The 23,799-nt window shown below is 45.2% G+C and overlaps 1 protein-coding gene across 1 annotated transcript in view; it reads left to right on the plus strand.

The window, feature by feature from the left end:
- The window catches only part of Jazf1 (JAZF zinc finger 1), a 321,042-nt gene that overhangs the window by 260,282 nt on the left and 36,961 nt on the right, over nt 1-23,799 (plus strand). The window contains exon 3 of the mRNA XM_038319197.1: nt 10,905-11,101. Coding sequence (XP_038175125.1) covers nt 10,905-11,101 — 197 coding nt within the window. The remainder of the gene's footprint in view (nt 1-10,904; nt 11,102-23,799) is intronic.

Genomic DNA, 23,799 nt, shown 5'->3' on the forward strand with positions numbered 1-23,799 from the left:
ACTATGGTGGAAGCTGGCGCGTATACGCCACAGTGCTGAGAAAACAGCCAGCATTTGTTCAAAAAATACAGAAAAATGGTATTTCAGGGAAGGGGTCCTGATTGTGGTTCCTGCTGCCTAGATTTAGTACATGGATTTCATTTAAGTGATTAAATTTAGGGTGAGATACTGCTTTTTTAAAAAGTAGGAAAAGGGGAGGCAGGGAGGGCGGAAAAGAGGGACAATGAGAGGGGAAAACCCTGAGTGCTCCCTACAGATCAGCCTCTCGTCTCGGGGGCTGCCTAGAAGACCAGGCACACAGGCTCTGTGTTGCTGGGCACCAGTTTCCTTCTTGTTCTTCTTTATTCAGACCAGAATTATAACAACAGAACATAGGAAAATGTAATTAGTTTTCTTTTCTTTTCTTTCTTTCTTTAAATTTTTTTAATTTTAATTTTTATTTATTTATTTTTGTTTGTTTTTTTGAGACAAAGTTTCTCCGTAGCTTTGGTGTCTGTCCTGAAACTAGCTCTTGTAGACCAAGCTGGCCTCAAACTCACAGAGATCCACCTGCCTCTGCCGCCCGAGTGCTGGGATTAAAGGCATGCAACACCATTGCCCGATGTACTTAAAGTTTCTGACCTAGAAAAGATATAAAATTTCTCTTGATCATTATTCAATAATTTTATCATATATACATTGTAATATATAATTTGTAACATTATTGATATTTATTTATAGATATAAAGTATTATAAAGACCCATCTTATTAAAAATATCCAACTTAGTTTTCTATCATTATTGAAAATTCAGTTTTAGCACAGAGGGATGGATGAGCAGTTAAGCACATGTCCGCTGTTGCAGAGGAACTACATTCAACCCCCAGCACCTACACGGGGCAGCTCTAGGGTGCTCTGGCATGTACCTGAACTCACTTGTGCAACACCACCTACCTCCCCCCACATAGTTAACAAATACAAAATAATCTTTAAAAGCTTTCAGCTTTAAGGATGCTGAGCAAAGTGTGTGCTTACATTTGGAGTGGTATTGATTGTTATGTGCTGGCCAAAAAGGAAAGATGGCAAACCCAAGCATAGCCAGAGCCAGCAGCTTCTCCCAGAGACCCAGGAGAAGGGTGAGCAAGCAGCACAGGAAGGACAGAGGATGCAAGATGACCCTGATCCTGGCCATGTACCCAGAAGGATTATTTCAGAAGTTGGAGGGCTAGGTTAGTGGTGAGAGGCCACATGAAATGTGAGAAGCCGGGGCTTTGTTTCTCAGTCCCACACAGACAGAAACAAAGCTAAAGGAAAGAGAAAGGCCTTTTGTTTCCCTGTCTTGGAGCTACTCAAGGGTATCTCCACATAGGCCAGATGTAAAAACTTAGTAAGGAAATAATGCCTCTGCAGTAGCAAGCCTGTTGGTGAGTGCAGGATAACATGTGCGCGTGCGTGCGCACACTCACACACACACACACACACACACACACACACACACACGGTATGGAGACAGCAAGGATCTGGGATAGGATACCTTTCCCCTGCTGCTGCCTTCACTTTACTACATTGCATTAGCATTCTAGTGGCAGCAGGCTTTTAAATTTTTTACTGTTTTTTTTAAATGGCATGTACCTGTGTGTGGGCTTCTGCACAACGAATGCAGTGCCCAGGGAGGCCACAGAGGACATCAGATCCCCTGGAGCAGGAGTCATCGGCTTTAATGAGCAGCCTGGAATTGATGCCAGGAGTCTTCACTCTTGACTGCTGGGCCCTCTCTCCAGACCTAGGCAGCATGTCAAAGGCCCCTCATCCACTTGATACTGCCAAAGTTTTATAAAGTTTACCAGTCTCCCCAGCGGCTTTGGGTCAAACAAAGGAGGTCTCTAGGATGAAAAGAAACAGGATTATTCAAAACTTTTTAAAAACCTTTCTGAAACTGGTTTACTTAGGAGTTCAAGTTTCTCTCTGTTGAAATGACTTCCTAAATTCCCAGGTCACAAGAAAAGACCATTCTGTTCATGAATGAGCTATGACAAACTACAGTCATGTTGGCTGAGCTCAAGTCTTGTTTCATTGGCCAGTCACGCTAATCAAGTGGCTGCTAAAATCAGAAGACCCACTCCTGGTTTTACCAGCAGATGCGAATTGAATGCCATCATTCCGTGAAGAACTAGATCTCTAACTCACAGACCACACTTGGTCACATGCTGAAATACACCTGCTATCCCGAGCTGCTTTCCCAGAGCCTTGGGTGCACAGCATGGCTCTGCTGACTCACTGGCTCTGTGGCGTCCTTGGCATGCCGGAAGTCTTAACCGCCCAGGAATGAGTTACTTAGGGCAGCACCAGCGTGTTGGAAGCTCTCTCTTCTCAGAGGCACCCACAGATTGTTCCTTGTGGGGGGTCCCACAGGGCCACTAAAAAGGTGGAGCAAAGCTTACAGCTTCAAGGAAAGCATAGTAAGTAGCCTTGGTACTTTCTGAGGGCTTGGAGCCTTAAGTGCCTCTGTGAACCCTCCTTAGTGAGGATGGCGACTTGTCACCTGGAGCTTCATTTCTATCTGCTCACTGCAGGGAGCATCTCCCATGATCCCCCCTACTGGAAGGATACCTCCGCTCCAGAGCCAAGGCAGAGAAATCACAGACAGCCCAGTGCATTGTTCTAACGGAAGGACTGGGCTCTTTGCATTTCAGCCACTGTTGCTGCCTCCTCAGGGCTGCCTGTGAAGACAGCGTACAGCATCAACAGAGCTGGGCATGGTACTTGCTGTCTCAGCTCACAAGTGGTCACATAGCCTGGTGGAGATTGGAGGCAATGAAAGACTTGGGAGCTTAGAGGTCCAGTTCTGGCGGTGTTCACATCGTTGTCAAGCACAAAGTGTCAGGGGCTGCTGAGGGATTTGTGTGTACTGACTCACTCACTCCTCATACCGCTACTGAGGGATTTGTGTGTACTGACTCACTCACTCCTCATACCGCTACTGAGGGATTTGTGTGTACTGACTCACTCACTCCTCATACCGCTACTGAGGGATTTGTGTGTACTGACTCACTCACTCCTCATACCGCTACTGAGTTGGCCCATTACTGTCAGCATTTACAGATGGAAAACTGAGGCCTCCACAGAGGGGTTAAATAGATTATTAGGAGTCACACAGCTAGACAGACTAGATCAGAGATTGAACACAGTCAGTCTACTTCCAAAGTCTACCCTCTACCTGCCACAGTAATATAATCAAATCCCAGGCCATAGCCTGTTGGCATAAAAACATCAGCATAAGCCAAGCATGGTGGCCCACAACTGTAACCCCAGCACTCAGGAGGCTGAGGCAAGAGGACTGAAAGTTTAAGGTCAGCCTGTGCTGCACAGTTGAAACTGTATCAGAAAGAAAGGGGAAAGAAAGAATGAATGGAGTGCTTCACGAGCATATTTGTTAAATGAAATAACAAACGGAAATCAGGTATCTTAGATGTCGTAAAGAGTATTCTTTCAATTCTGTTTCTGATATTTACATAAGAATGTGTCTTCCAGGGCTGGAGGGATGGCTCAGAGATTAGAGTGATTATTGCCCCTTGCAGTGAGCTCTCATTTGATTCCCAGCACCCACCCACGTAGTGGGTCACAACTATCTATAACTATAGTTCCGGAGGAACCAATGCAGCCTCTGGCCTCTGAGAGCACCAGGCATGCATGTCAGATGGTACTTATACATACGTGCAGGCAAAACATGCATAAAAGAAAATGAATAAATCTAACAAACATTTATGACTCTGGGTTAAGTTTCATAATTCATAATATTCCAGGTTTCATGAGGGTATTATGGGCAAATACCATATTCCAGTATTATATGGCACTCCTGGCCAACGTTGGGGCAGTGTCTTGGCAGTCCAATGTACTGTTTACACAGTGAAGCCAGTGAGCCCTTTCCCCCTCAGAATGGAGCAGGCAAGTGGCTTCTGGGTAGCAGTCAGGGTTTATCTCCAGTGCTTTGTTTTTAAATGTCTAGTTTTCAGAGCTCTGGCAGTTCCAGAAACGGGTTATGGATCTGTTATAGATAGGTGTAACAGTCTGGGATACTACATACATACATACATACTACATACATGTCAGAATTGGAGACAGCTGGGGCGTGGAGAATGTGAGCATGCGGAAGGTGCTGGCTCCTGAGCCAGGCTGAGGGGGCCATAATGATAGGCTGCAGCATCCAGCCACAGTCCCTGTGTCGGCAGGCAGGAGGACCAGGCCTGAGGGGTGCTTGGGACTGCCCCAGGGCAGACCCCTGACAATGCACTGCTCAGACTTCCCCACGGTCCCATAAACCCAGTTCTTTTTCAGATTTTTCCAAGAAACACTAAAGTTTCCAGTGGTCACTTCCATAGGGCCTCCAGTGTCACAGAAAAGCCGAGTGGCACCCTCCTTACCCCCTGAAGAACAGACATGAGTGTTTTTGGCCAGTGAGTGAGATGGCAGTGGAGTCTCTGCCCAGGTCTCAGAAAGTGCTATAAATTTCCCGAGTTTGTGGTTGCGACTGGTCGCCCTGGAGCGGCAGCTGCCAGTCACAGTTTATGCTTACCTGCCAGTCTGAGAGAGCGTTGTGGTCTATAGACTTAAAAGTTTATAATGGAGTCTTGAAATTTTACTTAAGAAATATGTACTTCCCCTCACAATAACAAATATTACTACAAATGGCTGTGTTAAATTATGGTCACTTAGGCATTCTGATTTGTAGGAAGATTAAAATTAATCTTATAGCAGCTTCAGTTTCAAAATCAAAACATTGCTCTGCTGACCGCAGACCTTCCAGGCTGTTAGTCAACAGTGAATGAAGTCCTCCAGTGGCTACTTTTTCTTTAAAACACACTCAGTTTCTCTATATGCAATATATACACTAGAAAGAAAACCCTAAAAAGATCAGCTGTGTTTGAATCTGGGTAATAAGTCTCTTGGAAACAAGTTATAAAAGAAACTTCAAAGCTTTGGTAATGTTGGGCTCATGGATCATAATTTTATTATTCATTAAACTTGGCGATTAAACTCATTTACTCATTTGCCTGTATCCCAGAATTTAAAATAATTTAAAAATATTACAAAATTCATAGAAAATGCGTTGAGATGTATTCCTTTTAATAATGGTACAAAGAAAAGGAAGCCTTTCTTGCCTTCCCTCATCCCTTCGCTGACTACTTCCTTCAGTGAGTAGACAAGGAGCCCTGTTTGAATGCTTTTTTTCCATATTAAAAATAAGACTACAATGTCTATTAACTAATATTTAGTAGCTAATTCTTGAAGAGGAACAAGTCCTGAGTGGTAGCATTTGGCCATTTCTGTAGTGTTAATATGCCCACTGTGGCAGTTCCCACACCGCTGGGGTGCTACAGAGCAGAGACTGTGGCACCACCTTTTCACCCAATAGACCCAGCCATTAATGTAAGTAACCTTGAGGTCCTAGGTCAGAGTAAAACGCAGTAGGATAATTAAGAACTGGTGAGCCTTTGTTTTAAATACATTTTATTTAATAATAACTTTACATAATTTAAGGTTTAATAATAGTTATGTTTAACAAGCCATTTGTAAAGTCCCTGAATTAAATGGCTTGCCCTTACAAGCCAGTGTTATCCGAGTCCAGTTAGCCTGTCTCAGCGGGCACCACTGCAGAGCAGAGGGAAATGGGGAAGACACAGCAGCCATCCAGAATATACTCACAGAGGACGGAAGAGCAGAGTCTCCAGGGCCAACCGCCACTGCAGCAGTTGACTGAGACTTCAAGGACTCCCCTCCTGACTGCCCACCCGGGACCACCCACTTACACCTGCAGGCTCCAGGGGAGTCTCCTTGTGCATCCCCAGACCAAAACCCTTGAGAATTTGGAGGCTCATCTTTAACACACAACCAGCAGGTATTCTCCATGGAGCTACCGATTCAGTCTCACGACTTGCCCAGCTTTCACGCCATTCCCCCACTCACCAATCCTGGTGGCCTTGAGCAGGTCACCTCACTCATTAGTAACTGCAAAGTGAGTGCATTGCACTGGGGATCTGACTTAACTAAGGTTTCTGCTAGTTCTGAATTCCTCCTGTCTCCTGTGATTACTGAGAGCCCCTGATGGTGTCAACCTCCCTAAGGAAGGCTCCTCAGACCATAGGACATTGATGTCCTCAGCTTTTCTCAGCTACAGAATGGGAGTGTTTCCTGCCATGTAGTGGAAAGGGCATGTGGCTGGCTTGAAACTGCCCTCCTGGATAGAGACAGAGCCCCACATTGGAGCACCGGACTGAGCTCCCAAGGTCCTGACGAGGAGCAGAAGAAGGGAGAACATGAGAAAGAAAGTCAGGACCGTGAGGGAACCTTCATCTGGCGATGGATGGAGATAGAGACAGAGCCACACATTGGTGCACCGGACTGAGCGCCCAAGGTCCAAATGAGGAGCAGAAGGAGGAAAAAACATGAGCAAGGAAGTCTGGACTGCGAGGAGTGCTCCCACCCACTGAGATGGTGAGGCTGATCTATTCGGACGCTTACCAAGCCCAGCTGGACTGGGACTGAAAAAGCATGGGATAAAACCGGACTCCCTGAACATGGCGGACAATGAGGGCTGCTGAGAAGCCAAGGACAATGACACTGGATTTGGATCCTACTACGCATACTGGCTTTGGGGGGGCCCTGGCCTGTTTGGATGCTCACCTTCCTGGACCTGGATGGAGTGGGGAGGAACTTAGACTTCCCACAGGGCAGGGAACCCTTATGCTCTCTGGATAGGAGAGGAAGGGGGAGTGGAGGGGGAGGGGGTTAAATGGGAGGCAGGGAGGGAGGTGGAAACTTTTAATAACAATAAAAAAAAAGAAACTGCCCTCCTGGTTTATAGCTGGGGCATTGAGCCTTCTCTTCTTGCCTGAAACCACCCTTCTTTTTCACCTTGTCTCCTTACTGCCATCCCCAGTGGTTCCTCATTTTTGGGAACATGTCCTCCTCTTGACTAACAAGCATATTGAGGGAACTTGGCTTAAAGCTTTAGAGTTGAGTAAATCTCAAGTCTTCATATAGAGAAGACGTAAGAGACCAACAAGGAGGATTGCCAGTTCAAGGCCAGCCCAAGCTTTATAACAAGACTCTGTATCAACCCTTTCCTCAAAGACAAGTACATAAGTCATACTGGGAAGAGGCATGAAGGCCTAGGCCCACTGTGCTTGGGAAACATCATTTAACCAGAACTCGCACTGGTGTGGCATTTCGTGTGTGGTGTGTGTGTGTGTGGTGTGTTACTGGAAGTGTATTTGCAGCTGTCTATTTTGCTTGTCAAGTTTGCCATGATCTATGGCTGGGGAAGACTAAGGGGAGGAGGGTCGGTGTGATTCTTGGTGAGCATGTTTCTTGTTTAGTGCTTCACATGAGTGCCTTGTTCTCACATAGAAAAGTACTTAGAAAAAGCAAGTCAAAGATAAACTTGTCCTCTGTACCTCAACTAACCACACAGGTGGGCTCTGGTGGGAAAAGAAGGAACTATGGCTGCGGTTGCAGTTACTTTATAACCTGAGCTAAAAGGGTATTTATTTTTTTTAAAGTAGGCATGACTGGACTGTAGAAATGGCTTAGCTGTTAAAGGCTAGGCTCACAACCAAAAATATAAAGTAATAGTGACTTTGATGCCTTTTTCTTCTATTTTTATTTGTGAGGTATTGATTACATTTTAACCAAAGAGAAGCTATGGTGAAGACTCTCAACATATTTTGTGCCACGCCAGCACGGCAACTGTAGTTCTTCTGAGCCAGGCACGTCGGGATTAACACACAACACAACTTCAGTTCTGCAGACAAGCCCTTTATTCCACTTTCTCACACAGTATATATAGCCCCTCAGCAGGGGAGGCCGAGCCAGCAAAAGCAAGAGCTCATCACTGTAGGGGTGCAACATCTTTAGAAACACTGCTGAAAACAACAGATTGTTTTTGTTCTTGTTTTTGCTCTTGTTTTCCGAACAAACCAACCACAAGAGTTGCAGAACAGATCAAGTGGTGCAAAGGCCTGTCCTCTAGGGACCCCAACATTTTGGCCAGTTTTCTGTCTGACACAATATGCACTCTCCAGGCCCACTCCATCATTCTGTGGGTAGAATTTCTGCTTACCCAGGTCCTTTTAGAACCAACTCAAAGAATTTGTCATTGAAGTAAGGCTGAGCAAGTACTAAGACACACCACCACTATGGTACTTTGTAGAATAACAGTTTTTACTTTTGAGTCACTTGCAATATGACAGGCAGGTTGCCACAGTCAGTCTTCACCAAGACCTCTGCAGTGGCTGTGGTCCACTATCAAGTCTGCTGCAGATTAGACAGCACCGATAGGTTGACTGCCACTGGAGGCCCACCCACAGTCCAGACACGGCCACCTACTGTCTCACAAGGATGCCTGGTTACAAAGCCCCACGGAATCCCAGACTCCTGTGAATATAGACAGATGGTGATGTAGGACAAGGCTCATAGTTCTCTCTCAAGAGTGTGGACTGTCAACTTAGCTGGTTGCCAGTTAAACAATTATAAAAGATGTGTGACTTTACCTGCTGTCATTACAGGCGATATCCCTAACTCTAAATGCTCTAAACATCAGACTTCTCTATTGGAGATGTTCAGCTGCTATTATGGCAAATATTCTAAATTTCACAACTTTAAATCTTCTGGTCTCAGTCTCATCAGCTGAGAGCTATCAACTTGTAGTCTCGTTCTACAGAGACCAGGCTAAGGTTTGGGAGATTTGTCACTTTGCCCCAAGTCCACCAAGTAGCCCAGCAGAGTTTTAACCCTGGGCTTCTGACTCCACATACCACACTCTTAAACTAAAGTACAAGTTGTACACTTTTTTTCTGCCCAATAAAATTACCTCATGTTTATCTTACCATGTGAATCCACCACCACTAAGGACAATGGTCTTCCTGGAAGAAGCCAATGGTTAGATTGTGGTTTTGTCCACTCCCTGGCACACAGAATACCCCATTTTGAGATACTTAGCACTGTGCCAGTTAGTGGTTCTACTTGACATAATAAAAGGAAGCCACAGCTCATTGCCTTTTTTTCCTTCTGAGCATCTACAGTTGGAGTAGAGGTTTGGAGGAGGGGAGGAAAGCAGTTGAAGAGCTGAGGAACCAAATTTTCCCCTGAGAATAAAACTGGTTTGGGCTCCTGGGTGCAAACGGTCCTCATTGCCCTGAGGTTCCTTGCTCAATCACTGTCGTAAACCCCTCTAGCATCTTAGAGCTCAAATCTGTTTCTGTACAGCTCAACATAGAAAAGTCACTTTGCATATCTGGATCTTGTTGGCAGGAATCATTTAAGGAACAGGCCATCTCTTTTGGTTTATCGAGACAGGGTTTCTCTGTGTAACAGCCCTGGCTGTCCTGGAACTCACTTTGTAGACCAGGCACATCTTACACTCACAGAGGTCCACCTACCTCTGCCTCCAGAGATTCAAGGTGTGCACCACCATGTGTGATGAGGAATGAGCCATCTTTGTTTCAAATATAAAAGTAGGAATTTAAAGATGCTGGGACAGCATTAATATTGTTTTGTTTGATGTTTAATTGACTCTAAGAACCATCTGTTAACTTCCAAAATTTCATAGCATAGAGAAGAAAAACACTCGATAATTTTGTAAGCAGAATGTGAAGTGGATTTGGTGAGGTGCCATGACGAAGTACTTGACAGTTTACAACGCGTCGTATTGAGCTGCTCAGACCGCAACTGCTGGGGAAGACTTGGGAGGCACAGGAGTGCCCACCTCACAGCCCAGGCAGACACAGTGTCTGTCATTACCTGAATGCTTTCATAGTCTCTAGCCACTGTGTTCATCATGACAGTGTCCAGAAATGCAGCTGACAACGTCTACCTGCCACTAATACAGAAAGTGTTTGGTCTTTAGGTAAAGACTACCATTTCCAAACTGTCTGGTGTCTCACGTTACATAGACTTAGGAAACATTAGATTATACAGGAATATGAGAGTAGACATTGGGAGAATACCTGGAAATGTCCAGATGAGGCGAGCAGGGCATAAGGTCTCCTTCCTGAGTAAGAAAAACAGAACTTGGGCAGGCCCATGGGCAGGATGGGGTGACCTTCCTCTTTATCCTGCCCCCCGCACCCCTCGACTCTGCTTGAGCTGCTGAGCACAGCCGTCCTAGCAGAGCTTGGCAGTGTGCTCAGACCCCAAGAAACCAGAAGCATTTCAACTCCAAAAAACAATATGGAAATCTAGAGAAATGAATGATTCAAGGGCGCAGATATAGATGAGACCATGCCTGTTAAGCATCAGTCAGTGGTTTGAGCACTAATGCCATAGGACGGAAGCTCCTAACTCAGGAATGGCCAGACACTTATGAATGGGTGGGCTTCTTCCGGGGGTAGGGGGAGGGAGAACCCCCGAGAGAGAAGCTCTTGAAAGGGAAGACATTAAGTTGGGTGCAGATCTGTATCAGGGTTTCCTGGCAGAAATATGGGCCTCATTTGGAGGAAACTGAAAAGCACCAAGCTAGGCAGGCGCTTCACTGCATAGGAAGTGCGGGCTTTCGTGAGACTTCAAGCTAGGCAGGCGCTTCACTGCATAGGAAGTGCGGGCTTTCGTGAGACTTCAAGCTAGGCAGGTGCTTCACTGCATAGGAAGTGCGGGCTTTCGTGAGACTTCAAGCTAGGCAGGTGCTTCACTGCATAGGAAGTGCGGGCTTTCGTGAGACTTCAAGCTAGGAAGGTGCTTCACTGCATAGGAAGTGCGGGCTTTCGTGAGACTTCAAACTAGGCAGGTGTTCGCTGCATAGGAAGTGCAGGCTTTCGTGAGACTTCAAATGGAGCCAACCTGCTACCAAGTGTCCTCCCCAGGGCAGGGCACGTGTCAAACTCCACTGTCACTTCTAAGGCCTTGGCTGATCACCTGCAACTGTCATTTCAGATTCATGACAGATGCTGCGCGCCGAGAACAGGAGTCGCTGAAGAAGAAGATTCAGCCGAAGCTTTCACTGACCCTGTCCAGCTCCGTGTCTCGAGGAAATGTGTCCACTCCACCACGTCATAGCAGCGGAAGCCTTACGCCCCCTGTGACCCCGCCCATCACTCCCTCCTCTTCATTCCGCAGCAGCACTCCAACAGGTAAGGCCCCCAGCTGGGGACTCAGCCCCACGGCTGATCCTTGCACTGTCCGTACGGAGTGTGTGCATGTCTATGGTGGTGGCTTTAAGACCTTACCGTTGTGTGCGAGCTAGCAATCATGGTTCATCTGCTCAGTTTTTTGACTAAGGGTAAGGCACCATGCCAGTTCACCCGTACACAGTGGGGCGCTGGGACATTCCTTATACCTATCTCCCTGTTTTTGCTTATCCTTGACATTTTTCATAATAAGGAACAAAAACATACTCCTTCTTCATGTCAGACACTGAGCTATGGAAGTGAGCAGACCCTGTCTCGGTCCTTCACCTGATAGAAGCTGCTGGCATCTTCCAAAGTGTGGTGATGATTAGACACTGGAATAGGGTCAAAGCTGAAGCTCAACATATCAACTCAATGCCTGCATAAAGCAGACTGTAGGATGATGAACTTGGGTCCCTGACAATTGAGTTCCCTAGTGCATCTTTTCCAAGTTCATTTGCTCCCCAGACCATCCTTCTACACCCACTAAGAGCATCCCAGAGGGCACTCCAATCCCTGAGGTGATCACGTGCTTCAGTTCCAGGCAGGGGTGTAAAGAAGGGAGTGGAGACTGGGAAGGTCATTTTTAGTCCTAACTGAGAAGCAGGGGCAGCTTGTCTCCTCTCCCATTGTAGCAATATGGACTATCACTAATCTAAGAAGACCATGAGTAAGTACAGTGTTGTTATATGAAATCGTGTCATCTAGAACTCAGTGACATGAGCACCTCCAGAGCCAGCTTGCCCTGGAAGAAGAGGCTCGTGAACAGAGAGTGAAGTCAGTAAGGCATTGTGGGAAGGAAGGAGTGTTACTGGGAAACAGGGAAGGAAGTGTGTCCCACTGTACCACAGTATCATGTGGGAGAGCCTGTGTGTCCCACAGTGGGCCACACTGCCAGACTGAGGAGGAAGCTGAGGTGGTGGCAGAGCCTAGGAAACGTGGTTCTTGTTAGAGATTCTGGTCAGTTCTAAGAGAAAAGATAAGCCATTTGGGATGGCAGCAGCATCTCTTCAGCATCACTTCCTTGACTGAGAATGTGCAGGCCCACATCCCCTTTCTCTGTCTCCTATCAAGGGAGGTAGTCAGAGTTTGTACTCCTCAAAATGCACTTCACACTTTAATTATTAATTAGTTAATTAGTTAGTTAATTTACACATATATTGGGGTAAAAGGGCCTCCAGTGTCTGGGAGATGTTTGGTTCAACAAAGTTAAGGAGAGCCTTATTGTGAGGCTTATATCATGATTATACTCCAAAGAAAGATCTGGAGAGTTCCCAGTCTTAATGGCCACTTTCATCTCTAATGGATGGATATTCTTAGGTTATCCAGAATTAAGCACTTTGGATACAGGAAAGGTGTAGTAAGCAAGGAACCTGAATTTCCTCTGAGTTCTTTCTTCAGAAATGTTTATTACCTTAAGCAAGTCCCAAAGTGTTCTAGCTTGCAAAGTGTTTTAAAGACTTAGTCTCCAGCATTGTTGGGATGATTCAGGTCATAGGGAGTGTGACCTCAGGATCCTCCTACACTCTGTTTTTGTGACACTGGCTTCCAGAGTCTTTGCTTAGTGTTTACCATGCAAATCTGTGAGTGCTGGGTGCTCTCCCCTGTGGTTCTCTACTAGTATTTATTCATATGGAATATGAATTGTGGGGGCAAAACAGTTCTCCAGCAGAATGTGTTTCATACTTGAGGTAATGCAGACTGACTCATGGCCCACACCAGATAAACAGGACTGCCCCAATTAGTAGCAGGCACCTTGAGCCCCGTGTATAGCAGGACAGCTTGAAGTGAGAGTTTATTATTTTTCATGTAAGAATGTGTGGAAGAGAAATGGAATCATTTCTTTTCCTGCAGTCATAAAGAAATTTTTATAACACCCTGTCCATATTTTAGCAATTTCCCACCAAAAGAATTAATTTATGTCCTGGGAAAGATGTATCATTTTCATCTGTCAGGATCACTGTTAAGTTATTTGCTGCTTGAAGAACATTCCACATAAACATCAAAATTCAGCAGGGGAAACGGTTCCTTAAACCCCCTGGCCTGCACAGCTCTGAACTGTGGGTGTTTCTCACTGTTCGGAGTGTTGTTTACCTGCAGTTAGGGAGATGACCTTTCTGCCCGGCTCATGTGGTTCTAGCTACTTTCATTGCCGGGTTATAAATAACAGCCCACAGCGCTGCCTCCTAAATCCACCTTTCCCGCGTCCGTACTCAAGGCCTGTTCCTGGACTGGAAGTAGTGGCCACCTTGTAGAACATTTCGTTTTATAAGTATTTTTAAGCTGTGCCTTCTAACAGCCTGGAGCTGCCTTCTCCAAATGTTTTCTAGGTGCTTTGGGCATTGATGTTTGCTTTGCAGTCTCCCAGACAATCTGCCACCACATGAACAGGCAGACGTGGCATGTCTCATCAAGAGGGAACACCTCTGCTATACAGGACTTGACTCACAGGCACAACCTGAAATCATAGAGATAGGGAAATATCAAGAGGATCACAATTCACTTCTCTGAAATCAAAGTGTCAGAGTAACTCCCATCCCTGTCCTTTAGAAGTGGCAGTATCAGAATATAATTTCTAAGGGGAAGACAGCTCACGTTCATGTTTACTCATCATTGACTGTGTTCTTTCTGTGCGATTCTGTGCTCCGTTCTAACATCAGCCCACAGGGACAGCAACTGCTACCCATGTGCAGTGGGGAAGTACTTGTGTGTCACTTCACACATCCCCTCATGTCTGCCTTTGCAGAGAATGGGGTTGTTCTGTTATGCCCACCCATAGGAACCAGTATTACATTGACATCTTTAAAATGTTGTTGCTCATTCGAGTCAGGACTTTTTGTTGCCTACCACTGAACTCAACTTTGCTATATAGCCGAGGCTAGCCTTGAACTCATGATCCTCCTGTCTTCACCTCTAAAATGCTGGGATTATAAATGTATGCTACCATACCCAGCTTGTTCCTGGGATATTCTTCCTGTAATTAATGATGTTTATTTGATTGATATTGGAGTCTGGAAGTTCTGCATTTGGACTTATTGTCTATGTACCTGCTGAAAGGCATTGGCCAACTTCCTTCTTTTTTTAATATTTATATTTATTTATTATATGTACAGCTAGCCAGAAGAGGGCACTAGACCCTCATAAGATGGTTGTGAGCCACCATGTGGTTGCTGGGAATTGAACTCAGGACCTCTGGAAGAGCAGGTGGTAATGCTCTTAACCACTGAGCCATCTCTCCAGCCATTGGCCAACTTCTTAAAGACAACTTTCAGAAGTCGTTCTTGCTACTCCTTGAGTCCCAGGGTACTGAACTTGGGTCATAAGGTTAGACAGCCAGTGCTGCTGAACCATCTCGACAGCCATTGGCCAACTTTTTGTTTTCTCTTGATTGACGTATGAGTTATGTGCAAATTGAAACTCCCTGTTTTGAAAGTGTATAGCACTCGAGAAAGGCATAAGAACCTCCATACAGAAAGTTCTAGAAGAGCTGTGAAATGGCATCTCAACATAGGGCACTGTTGTTAATCATGAGAAACCTTGCCAGGATGACACAAGGAAATGGCTCAGAGGTCTCAGATGATTAAATTAGCAACCGCAATGTACAAAGCAGACTGGGTTTTCTGTCTGCTTACCTTTACACTGCAGAGGTCTCACAGCCATGGTGTTGAAAGGCAATGAAAGAAGAAGCTGTTCTGTGGAACCGTTCTCACATTGTCTTTCGCTGACCTTGTTAAAAGAGATTGCCTTGCCTCGGAGATTACACAATTGCTGTGTATTATCTTTAGGACGTTGTAAGGGGTTGTTTAGACAGCTCTTATGTAGCCAAAGCCATCCTCAGGTCACTATGTTTTAAGCTGACCTTAAACTCCTGATCCTCTTTGCCTCAACCTCCCAAATATTGAGATCACAGGTGTGCACTCCCATGCCCAGCTGCTTAAAATTTCTTATTAGACCTTCAGCCATGCAGCCACACAGCCACCCAGCCACATAGCCATCCAGCTATCCAGCCACACAGCCACACAGCCATCCAGCTACCCAGCCACACAGCCATCCAGCTATCCAGCTATCCAGCCGCACAGCCATCCAGCCACACAGCCACACAGCCACCCAGCCACACAGCCACACAGCCACCCAGCCACACAGCCATCCAGCCACACAGCCATCCAGCCACACAGCCACACAGCCACACAGCCACACAGCCATCCAGCTACCCAGCCACACAGCCACCCAGCCACACAGCCACCCAGCCACACAGCCACACAGCCACCCAGCCACCCAGCCACACAGCCACCCAGCCACACAGCCACCCAGCTACCCAGCCACACAGCCATCACAGAAATTTAACTTGATTCTGCCAGACTTAAAACACAAGGCAAGTAAAGGCACTGGAACAGCAGCTCGTCCTCACCATGGCAACTCCTCTTCTACCGCGCTGGCTGCTCACACAGCTTGTCATAGCTGAAGACGTTACCAGTTTAGTTTAAGGTTTTGTCTGAGGGTGAGCTGAGTGCAGAGGACTGGTGCTTACATAGTCAGAGTCACAAACAAATCACTGGTGAAAGTGATGGCCTCCCCTGGCCAGCTCAGTAGTGTTTGTGTTCATGAACAAACAAATCACTGGTGAAAGTGATGGCCTCCCCTGGCCAGCTCAGTAGTGTTGGTGTTCATGAACAGCTACGATGCAGCCACCTCATCATCGTGTCCTTGCAGAGTCTGAGTTCTCTGATCTATTCTTAGCTCATGGCATCCTAGCTGTGACTGAATCTATGAAGAGACCTAAAGTATACAGTAGTCACAATTAATAGAGTGACCAGAGGAACACACAGCAGCAGCTCACAAGAGTGTCGTAGGTCATAGGAGTGCAGGGACTACAGGGAAGACGCTTACCCTCTGATGATGGCGGAGCACGAGAGCAGATGTTGGTCGCTGTCTATTACAAACATATGAGCCCTGCCTTGAACAGTGGACTGTCGGGGCGGAGGGATGGCTCAGCAGTTAAGAGCACTGGCAGAGGTCCCGTGTTCAATTCCCAGCACCCACATGGCTGCTCACAGTTGTCTATAACTCAACTTCCAGGGGATCCAACACCCTCACACAGACATACAGGCAGGCAAAACACCAATGCACATGAAATAAAAATCAATCAATCAATAAAAAAGAAGAGGAAGAGGAGGAACTATCTGGAGCCTAAGAGACATTCCCCCAAATCTTCCCGTGGAGAAGCTGGACTTGATTAGTCATAAAAGCATTTCCATGGAACCAGAAGAGAAGACCCAGCCTCTGTCCCTCTATCTGTGTTTGGGACCACTAGAGACCTTTTCCTGACCTCAGATCTGTCTGCCTGTTTGTCACGTCCTGCTTTGTCCTATCTTCCTCTCCAGTGTGTGATAGACTAGTAGAACCTCTGTTGCCTGAGAATCTTGAGCTTTGCTCTCTTCTGCTTCCCTGTGCTACGGCCTCAAGCAGGCTGGGCATGCATCCTGCTGCTGAGCCACACCCCCAGCTTTGTGACTGCTTTTAACCTCTTCTTGCTTCTCAAAGTGCTTAGAAGAGGAAAGAAGACAAAGATATAGGGTTTACTCTATTTTATATAACTACTGCTAGGTATAACTGTTGCTAGGTTCCCAAACAACGCTGTTCTTAACTGGAAGGAAAGAGTCAAATGCAGGTGATCTGTAATGGTCACAGTGCATTTATGTGTTTAGTACAACATTCTCGGTCATTGCATAATTTGTTCTTAGTTAACACTTGATGAGACACAACATTATTAACACCACATTAAAAAGGCTTGAATAACTTGCTCAAAGTGGGTGTTTCCCAAGCAGGGTAGCCCATTTCACACAGCACTGGGATCTTTCATTGGATGTATTTATTGAGTATCAGTCTTTTTATAAGATCCTGTACTGAGTATTGGGCATCCAGAAAGCATAGGGCATACCCCTGTGTGTTAAAACGTGCATCCCTCAGTAGAAGCCAGTTAAACACACATTGGAGAACAATGGCTACAATGTATGTGCACAGGAGAGCTGGGCAGCACCACTGACTGGCAAGGCAGGATGGAGGTGGCACACAGGTCATGTCAGTGCTGTTTCTGTTGGGCCAAACACAGAGGAAATAAGGTAAGATGGCATTGCAGAGAAAGTAATGTGGGGACTTCAGAGCCCCAGGTCATTGTGGGATCTCAGCTTAGGGAACCAGTAACAGCGTTGGATACGCTGACAAAAGGTGGTACGTAAATCTAGAGTCTTCCATCATATTGAGTGAGGTAACTCAGGACCAGAAGAAAGACCAAATCTAATGTGTACTCACCCATGAAGGCTTCTTGGACATAAAGCAAAGAAAAACCAGACTACAAATCACAGTCCCAGAGAACCTAGACAACCAAGAGGACCCATAGAGAGACTACATGGATCTATCTACATGAGAAGTAGAAAAAAGTCAAGATCTCCTGAGTAAATTTCCGGGAGCCTGGGAATCATTGGGAGAGGGAAAAAGGGAAGGTGGGTGAGGAAGGGAGAGAGAGCTGAAAAACATATATATAGCTTAATAAAAATAATTTTGAAAGTGGGAAAATTCTATTTTTTCATAAGGAATATTTTACAGTAATGAAATGAATCAGTGTTTGAAGGATCCTACCACAGTGTTGCGAAGGGACTGACGATTCTAAACTGTCATCCATCAGAAGGGGCCTCAGGGTTTAGTCAGAGACAGGATTACAGACCCACTGGCCTGGGACACCTGTCTCTGCCAAGTTCTTAGTATGTGCTCCATGGACTTGTCCATGTCCTCTCTAGGAAGAAACCAGTGCTTTAGGGTTGTTGCTCATGGCTGTGACATCACTACAGAAGCCGTGGGACAGGGATGTCTGAGGGCTGGAGTTGAGATCAAAATCTTGAACAAAGTGCAGTTAGCACTGATGGTATTCTGAGTTCTGTATAGAGCCAAAACAAGTAGGATTAGTAGGTGCAAACACACAGTTATTCGGAGAGTCTTCTGCTTCCCTCAAGATCTTTCTTTGTAGGCAGACACATTAGGCTTCAAAATATTTAATAGTATCTACAAATCATATTTTGGGATAAATTCCTGGAATTGACTTGTCAAATAGTCTCTTAGATACTAGCAAACTGCCTTTAAGAAGTTTATTTACATGGTTCTAAATTAAGTGTTTACATGTTAAAAACTATTTTATATTAGAAATAAATCTTATTTAGAAGAGAAAAAATCTCGAGTTTTCTGGATGTTGGAGGTAAAGTAGTGAAAGCCTTTCTTTTCAGAGGAGTCTGGGAGGAGGTTAATGGCCTTAAGCTTTTCCACACTCGTTTTCTCTTCGTGCAATGGCAGCAATGTCTGCTTCACTGTGAGGCTCTGTCCATGCAATGAAAACAGGCAGCGATTAATTGCTGGAGTTAACCCTAAGCTACACCACCTTCTGTCCTGGAAGGCCATTAGCTTAGGCAGGACCCACTCCACCCTTAGACCCCTTCACTGGTAACTAAGCCTGTGTTCAGGGACCACTGACGGTCAGAGGCCAGTATGGCTGCTATGCTATATGGTCAGGCTGGTTTGAGCTTCTTGAAGTAGCTATGTACATTTTCAACACAAAGAAGACATTTTTTGCCCTTAACTGAAAAAACTGACAGTATTTCATGTGTGCTGGCCAGGACTGCTTGTGTGTGTTTATTTTTCATCGGTGTTAACCTCAGAGAAGACTGGTCCCAGGAGTGTACAGTACAGGTGGGGTCTGCTAATGACCTGCTCTGGCATGGCACAGTCTGGGGAAGCCAGGCCTCCACTTTTCTTGTCAGAATGGATGCAGGGCTACATCTAAAGAGCCTGTAAAACCAAAGAAAACAGATTTGACGTCACTTTTTTTTTTTTTAAGACAGGGTTTTTCTGTGTAGCTCTGGCTGTCCTGGAACTCTATAGATCAGGCTGAACTTGAACTCCACTGATCTGCCTCCTGCTGGGATTAAAGGTATGCACCACCAAGCCCAGCAACTTCATCAAAACATTTTTATTTTAATTTGTAGTTAGTTAGTTCATTGTGTTATCTGTATGGGTGTTTTGCTTACATGTATGTCTGTGCATCTAAACATGCCAGGATCACCAAATTACACAGTTAAGAGCTATGCATCTCACCGCACATAAATGTTCCTCCACTTCCTAAGCTCCTTGAAGCTGGAAGTAGCATTTCCTCTGCCACAAACAACCCACTTAGAACAAAGGAAGTCCATATAAGCAGCAATTAGAGTGCTAAACTCCCTGGCATTTCCTCCCCATTGAATGATGGTAAGCAGAATGCATTGTCCTTAATTATCCTAACTTAGGAGCAATACTGAAGCAGTAGCATGAACAAAGAAAGCAATCTCAAGTGAGTGAAAGGGGAGAAAGGGGAGGGAATGGGAAAGACAAGAGCTAGCCACAAACCTGCCTTCCAGCCAGCTGAAAATCCGGGAGCGATTGGAAAGTGTTGAACCGCCTTGGTCTTCCCGTATCTAAAATATTGTCCCATGACATAAAAAATACTTTGTCATATTGAAAAACGTACAAGGAAGAAAAGTAAAGCCACCTATTTCAGATCGTGTCCAGAGAATCCTCAGAGTGACCCAGACCCCTGGAACGGTGGCTGTGGCCCTGCGGGTTGATCTCGTAATAATGGAAAATGTTCATAACTGAACCTGTAGTGATGTTTCAAGATCTACCATTTTAACACCACTTTTCAGTGTTTATTAAAATTCATACAATGTTCCCGTACTTAACAGTTTGCATTTAGTTATAAACCTAAATTTTATCTCTGCTATTAACTATTGTTGTTTAATCAAGCCCAAGAGAAAACAGTCTGCCTACTGTTGGAATTCCCACTGGAAAATCCTGGCTGCCTTAGAGTCATAGGTCACCTGTGCTGGGAATAGGCTTTTACCCTCAATCCTGGTTGATTTTTATTTTTCCCAACAGAGGCCAAATCCCAGAAAGGCCAGACTGATGACAAGATAAGGCTGCTTTACAACTCCCACAAGGGACTCTGCAGCCCACACCCCTTCATCCAAAGAGAATTCCACCTTTGCAAACCAAGGTCCAGAGCGCGCATATAAGCCAGCAGCCATCCACATGCACTCAGTATGGGCTCAGGGTAACCCACAGCATAAGCCATGAGATGGTGTGTATACTTTTGGAAATGGGAGGAGAGAAGCTGACTCAGTGCTCAGCACACCTCTAGTGTGGGGGTGATGCATATTCCACCCTGATGGATTTGCAGACCTGCCAAATGGGTAGGTCTCTGAAGAACCCTTTCCTTCATCCCCCCACCCTTGCTCTAAATGTGGACACGTTTAAAATCAGAGAAGAAACCATTTCATCTTTGTGGATATCGCAGGCCACAACTCATTTTAATGTACTTTTCCATGTGGCTCTAGTTTTAACAATAAAATGCTCCCCAGGCACACCCAGCTGCACAGCATTAAAGAGGATCTGCAAAGGAAGAGGGGAGCTTTGACTTAGCTAATTTGCTGTTGCTAAAAAGACAAACAGGGTACAGAGCCTCTCTGCTCCTGCCCGGAACTTGGCTCACACTTCTTGGAAGTGCACTAAAAAGGAAGTGGTAATTGCCAGGAAAGGGAAGCTTGGTTGCTGAACTCTGTTGGATGCCAGGGATAGAATGGTTTCTGGCTGTGCAGTCTTAGCACCTTGCAAACAAACCTACACTGTCCCTCCAAGGAAAAATGAGTATTGGCGTTGATTTCTGTCCATCCATGGGGATATATCAGATTAAAGGTATAGCCCATGCTCTGGTGAGCAAGTTCTGGCTCAGTTTGCTATGAAGAGGCACAGAAAGTCAACCACAAGAGACTGAGACTTCTTGGGAGTTGGCTGTATGAGCTTAACATATACCAATGCCATGATAACTGTGACTTTGGTCTTAGGACCTCAGTTATCAACTATTATTTCAAAAGAAATGAAGGAAAAAGAAAGGCAGATAAGCAGGGACACTCTGAACGGCTCGGGGCTCCAGGACAGCTCACCCAGAAAACTGAATAACTTTGAATAAACTAGCAAGTCATTCTCTGCCGCAGTCCACCCACCATGACTGTGCCTTGCAGCTTCGCTTGGGTAGGGTTTATATAGTTTTAACATAGATACATATTTCAACATTTCCCAGATTTTTGAAGAAAAAGCAGATTTGCCTCCTGTCAGATAGTGAAGAAGATGCTTCCCACAAAGCAGTCCACACTCTAAGATAAGCTGCATAGTTAAGATTTCAGTAGAGCTAGCTCTGGTGGCTCTGGACAGTTAGGAGGCTAAAGCAGGGGATCGCATAACAAAGGGTTTGTGGCCACCCAGGTGACAAAGAGAGGCATCTAGCTCAACAACGAAGGAGGAGGGAGAAGAAAAAGAAGGAGGAGGAAGAGAAGGAAGGGGAAAAGAAAGAAAGGAGGGAGGGAGGGAGAGGGAGAGAGGAAGGAAGGAAGGAAGGAAGGAAGGAAGGAAGGAAGGAAAGAAAGAAGGAAAGAAAGAAGGAAGGAAAGAAGGAAGGAAGGACTGGAAGGACTGTCATCAAGATGTTTAATCTTAAAAACAGCTGAACAGGATCTTGAGCCCCTCGGCTGGCACACCACTGGGTCTCTCTCTTCCCTGGATAGAGCCAGCCAGTATTCTGGGCAGGTCACCATGCACTAGCAATTATAGGACTAAGACCAGGCAGGGGTTCAGGATGACATTTTAGGACATGATCGTGATCCCACTTCCTGAACAGGCATCCCAGCACTAAGAAGTCACTAATAGTCCATGAAACTTGACCCTTGACATGCTGGAAATCTCCCCACAGTCTATCTCAGCCAAACACTGAAAAACTGTGAACACCATTTTGCTGCCGTGAAAGGAAACAAGCCTGAAAGGATTAAATGAAAGCCACTTGGTTTGTAGAAAAACTGTATATAATTTCAAATGTGCTATGTTACATGGGAAAGAAAATATTTCCTCTATTCTAAAAAGTGTGACAGTAGTTAATGTGCAGAGGCTCAGGTTAAGATGCCATAGGTAGGCTGCAAGATGAGCTTGCCACAGCTAGCTGGTCCTTGGATAGCTGGTGGCATCTCTCACCACCTGTGGGTGCTACACTTCCACGCAAAGATGGTTTTCTCTGGAAGTTGCACAAGCCCTTTTAAAAATGAAAATCATTAAAATTAGAAATATGAAGCAACTACAAATAGAAAAATTGACTGGCTTTTCTTCGCCTTTTATTGAAAATAGGTTTTTTCCTCCTATAATATATCCTGATTACAGTTTCCCCATCCTCTGCTTCTCCCAGTTCCTCTTCTGTCCATCTGGATCCATTCCCCTTCTGTCTCTCATTAGAACAAAAACTGAATTCTAAGGGATAATAATAAAATAAAATGTAATCTAATAAAATAAAAATAAGATAAAACAAAAACTAACACACTGAAGAAAACAAACCAACAGAAGGAAATGAGCCCAGGAGAAGACACAAGAATCCGAGACCCACCCATGTGCATACTTCAGGAGTCCATAAAAACACTGAACTGGAAGCCATAATATATTATGTATGCAGAGGACCTGGAACAGACCCATGCAGGTCCTGTGCTTGCTGTTTCAGTCTCTGGGAGTTCATTGGAGCTTTGATTATGTTGGTTTTAGAGGGCCTTGTTTTCTTGGTGTGCTCCATCCCCTGGCACTTAACGCTCTTTCTGCCTCCTCTTCCGAAGGGTTCCCTGAGCCCTGAGGGAAAAGATTTGATAAAGACATCCTGTTTAGGGCTGAGTGTTTCAAGGTCTCTGACTCTCTGCACACTGTCTGCTGTGGTCTCTGTATTTGTTCCCATCTGCTGCAGGAAGAAGCTTCTCTGATGATGGCTGAAAGAGGCACTGATCTATGTGTATGCCAGGATGTCATAGGAGTCGTTTTATGGCTGTATTTTGTTGTTGTTGTTTTGTTTTTAGAACAGTAGTATTTTGTTTTACCCTAGGCTATCTTGTCTCTGGTTATTGGTCACCCAAGCAGTGTCAGGTATGGATTCTATCTTATGGAGTGGGCCTTAAGCCAAATCAGACATTGGTTGGCTACTCCCACAAGCTCTGTGCCTCCACTGCCCTAGCATATCTTGCAGGCAGAACACTACTGTAGATCAAAGGGTCTGTGACTGAGTTGGTTTTTGCATTTCTCTTTTGGTGGTTGACAGAGTACCTTTCTGTACGAAAGATGCTAGAACGTAGGGATGATGGTTCCATTTATTCATGAGTGTTCCCTGTACTCCACATCCTCAATAGCATGAGCTGTCACTTGGGTTATTGATCTTAGCCATTCTGACAGATATAAAATGGAATTTCAAAGTACTTTGATTTCATTTCCCTGATGATGTTGACCATTTCTTTAAGTGTTTCTCAGCAATTTGAGTTTATTCTTTTGAGGATTCTCTGTTTAGATCTGTACTCTATTTTTTATTGGTTTGTTTCCTTGATATCTAGTTTTTTTTAAAGTTCTTTATGTATTTTGGATATTGGCTCTCTATCAGATGTATAACTGGTTAAAAAAATCTTTTCCCATTCTGTAGGTTGATGCTTTGTCTAAATGACAGTGAAAAAAATGACTTTTTTTTTGGTTTTTCGAGACAGGGTTTCTCTGTAGCTTTGGAGCCTGTCCTGAAACTA

This window comes from Arvicola amphibius, chromosome 2 (assembly GCF_903992535.2).
Source record: "Arvicola amphibius chromosome 2, mArvAmp1.2, whole genome shotgun sequence".
Classification (NCBI taxonomy): Eukaryota; Metazoa; Chordata; class Mammalia; order Rodentia; family Cricetidae; genus Arvicola; species Arvicola amphibius.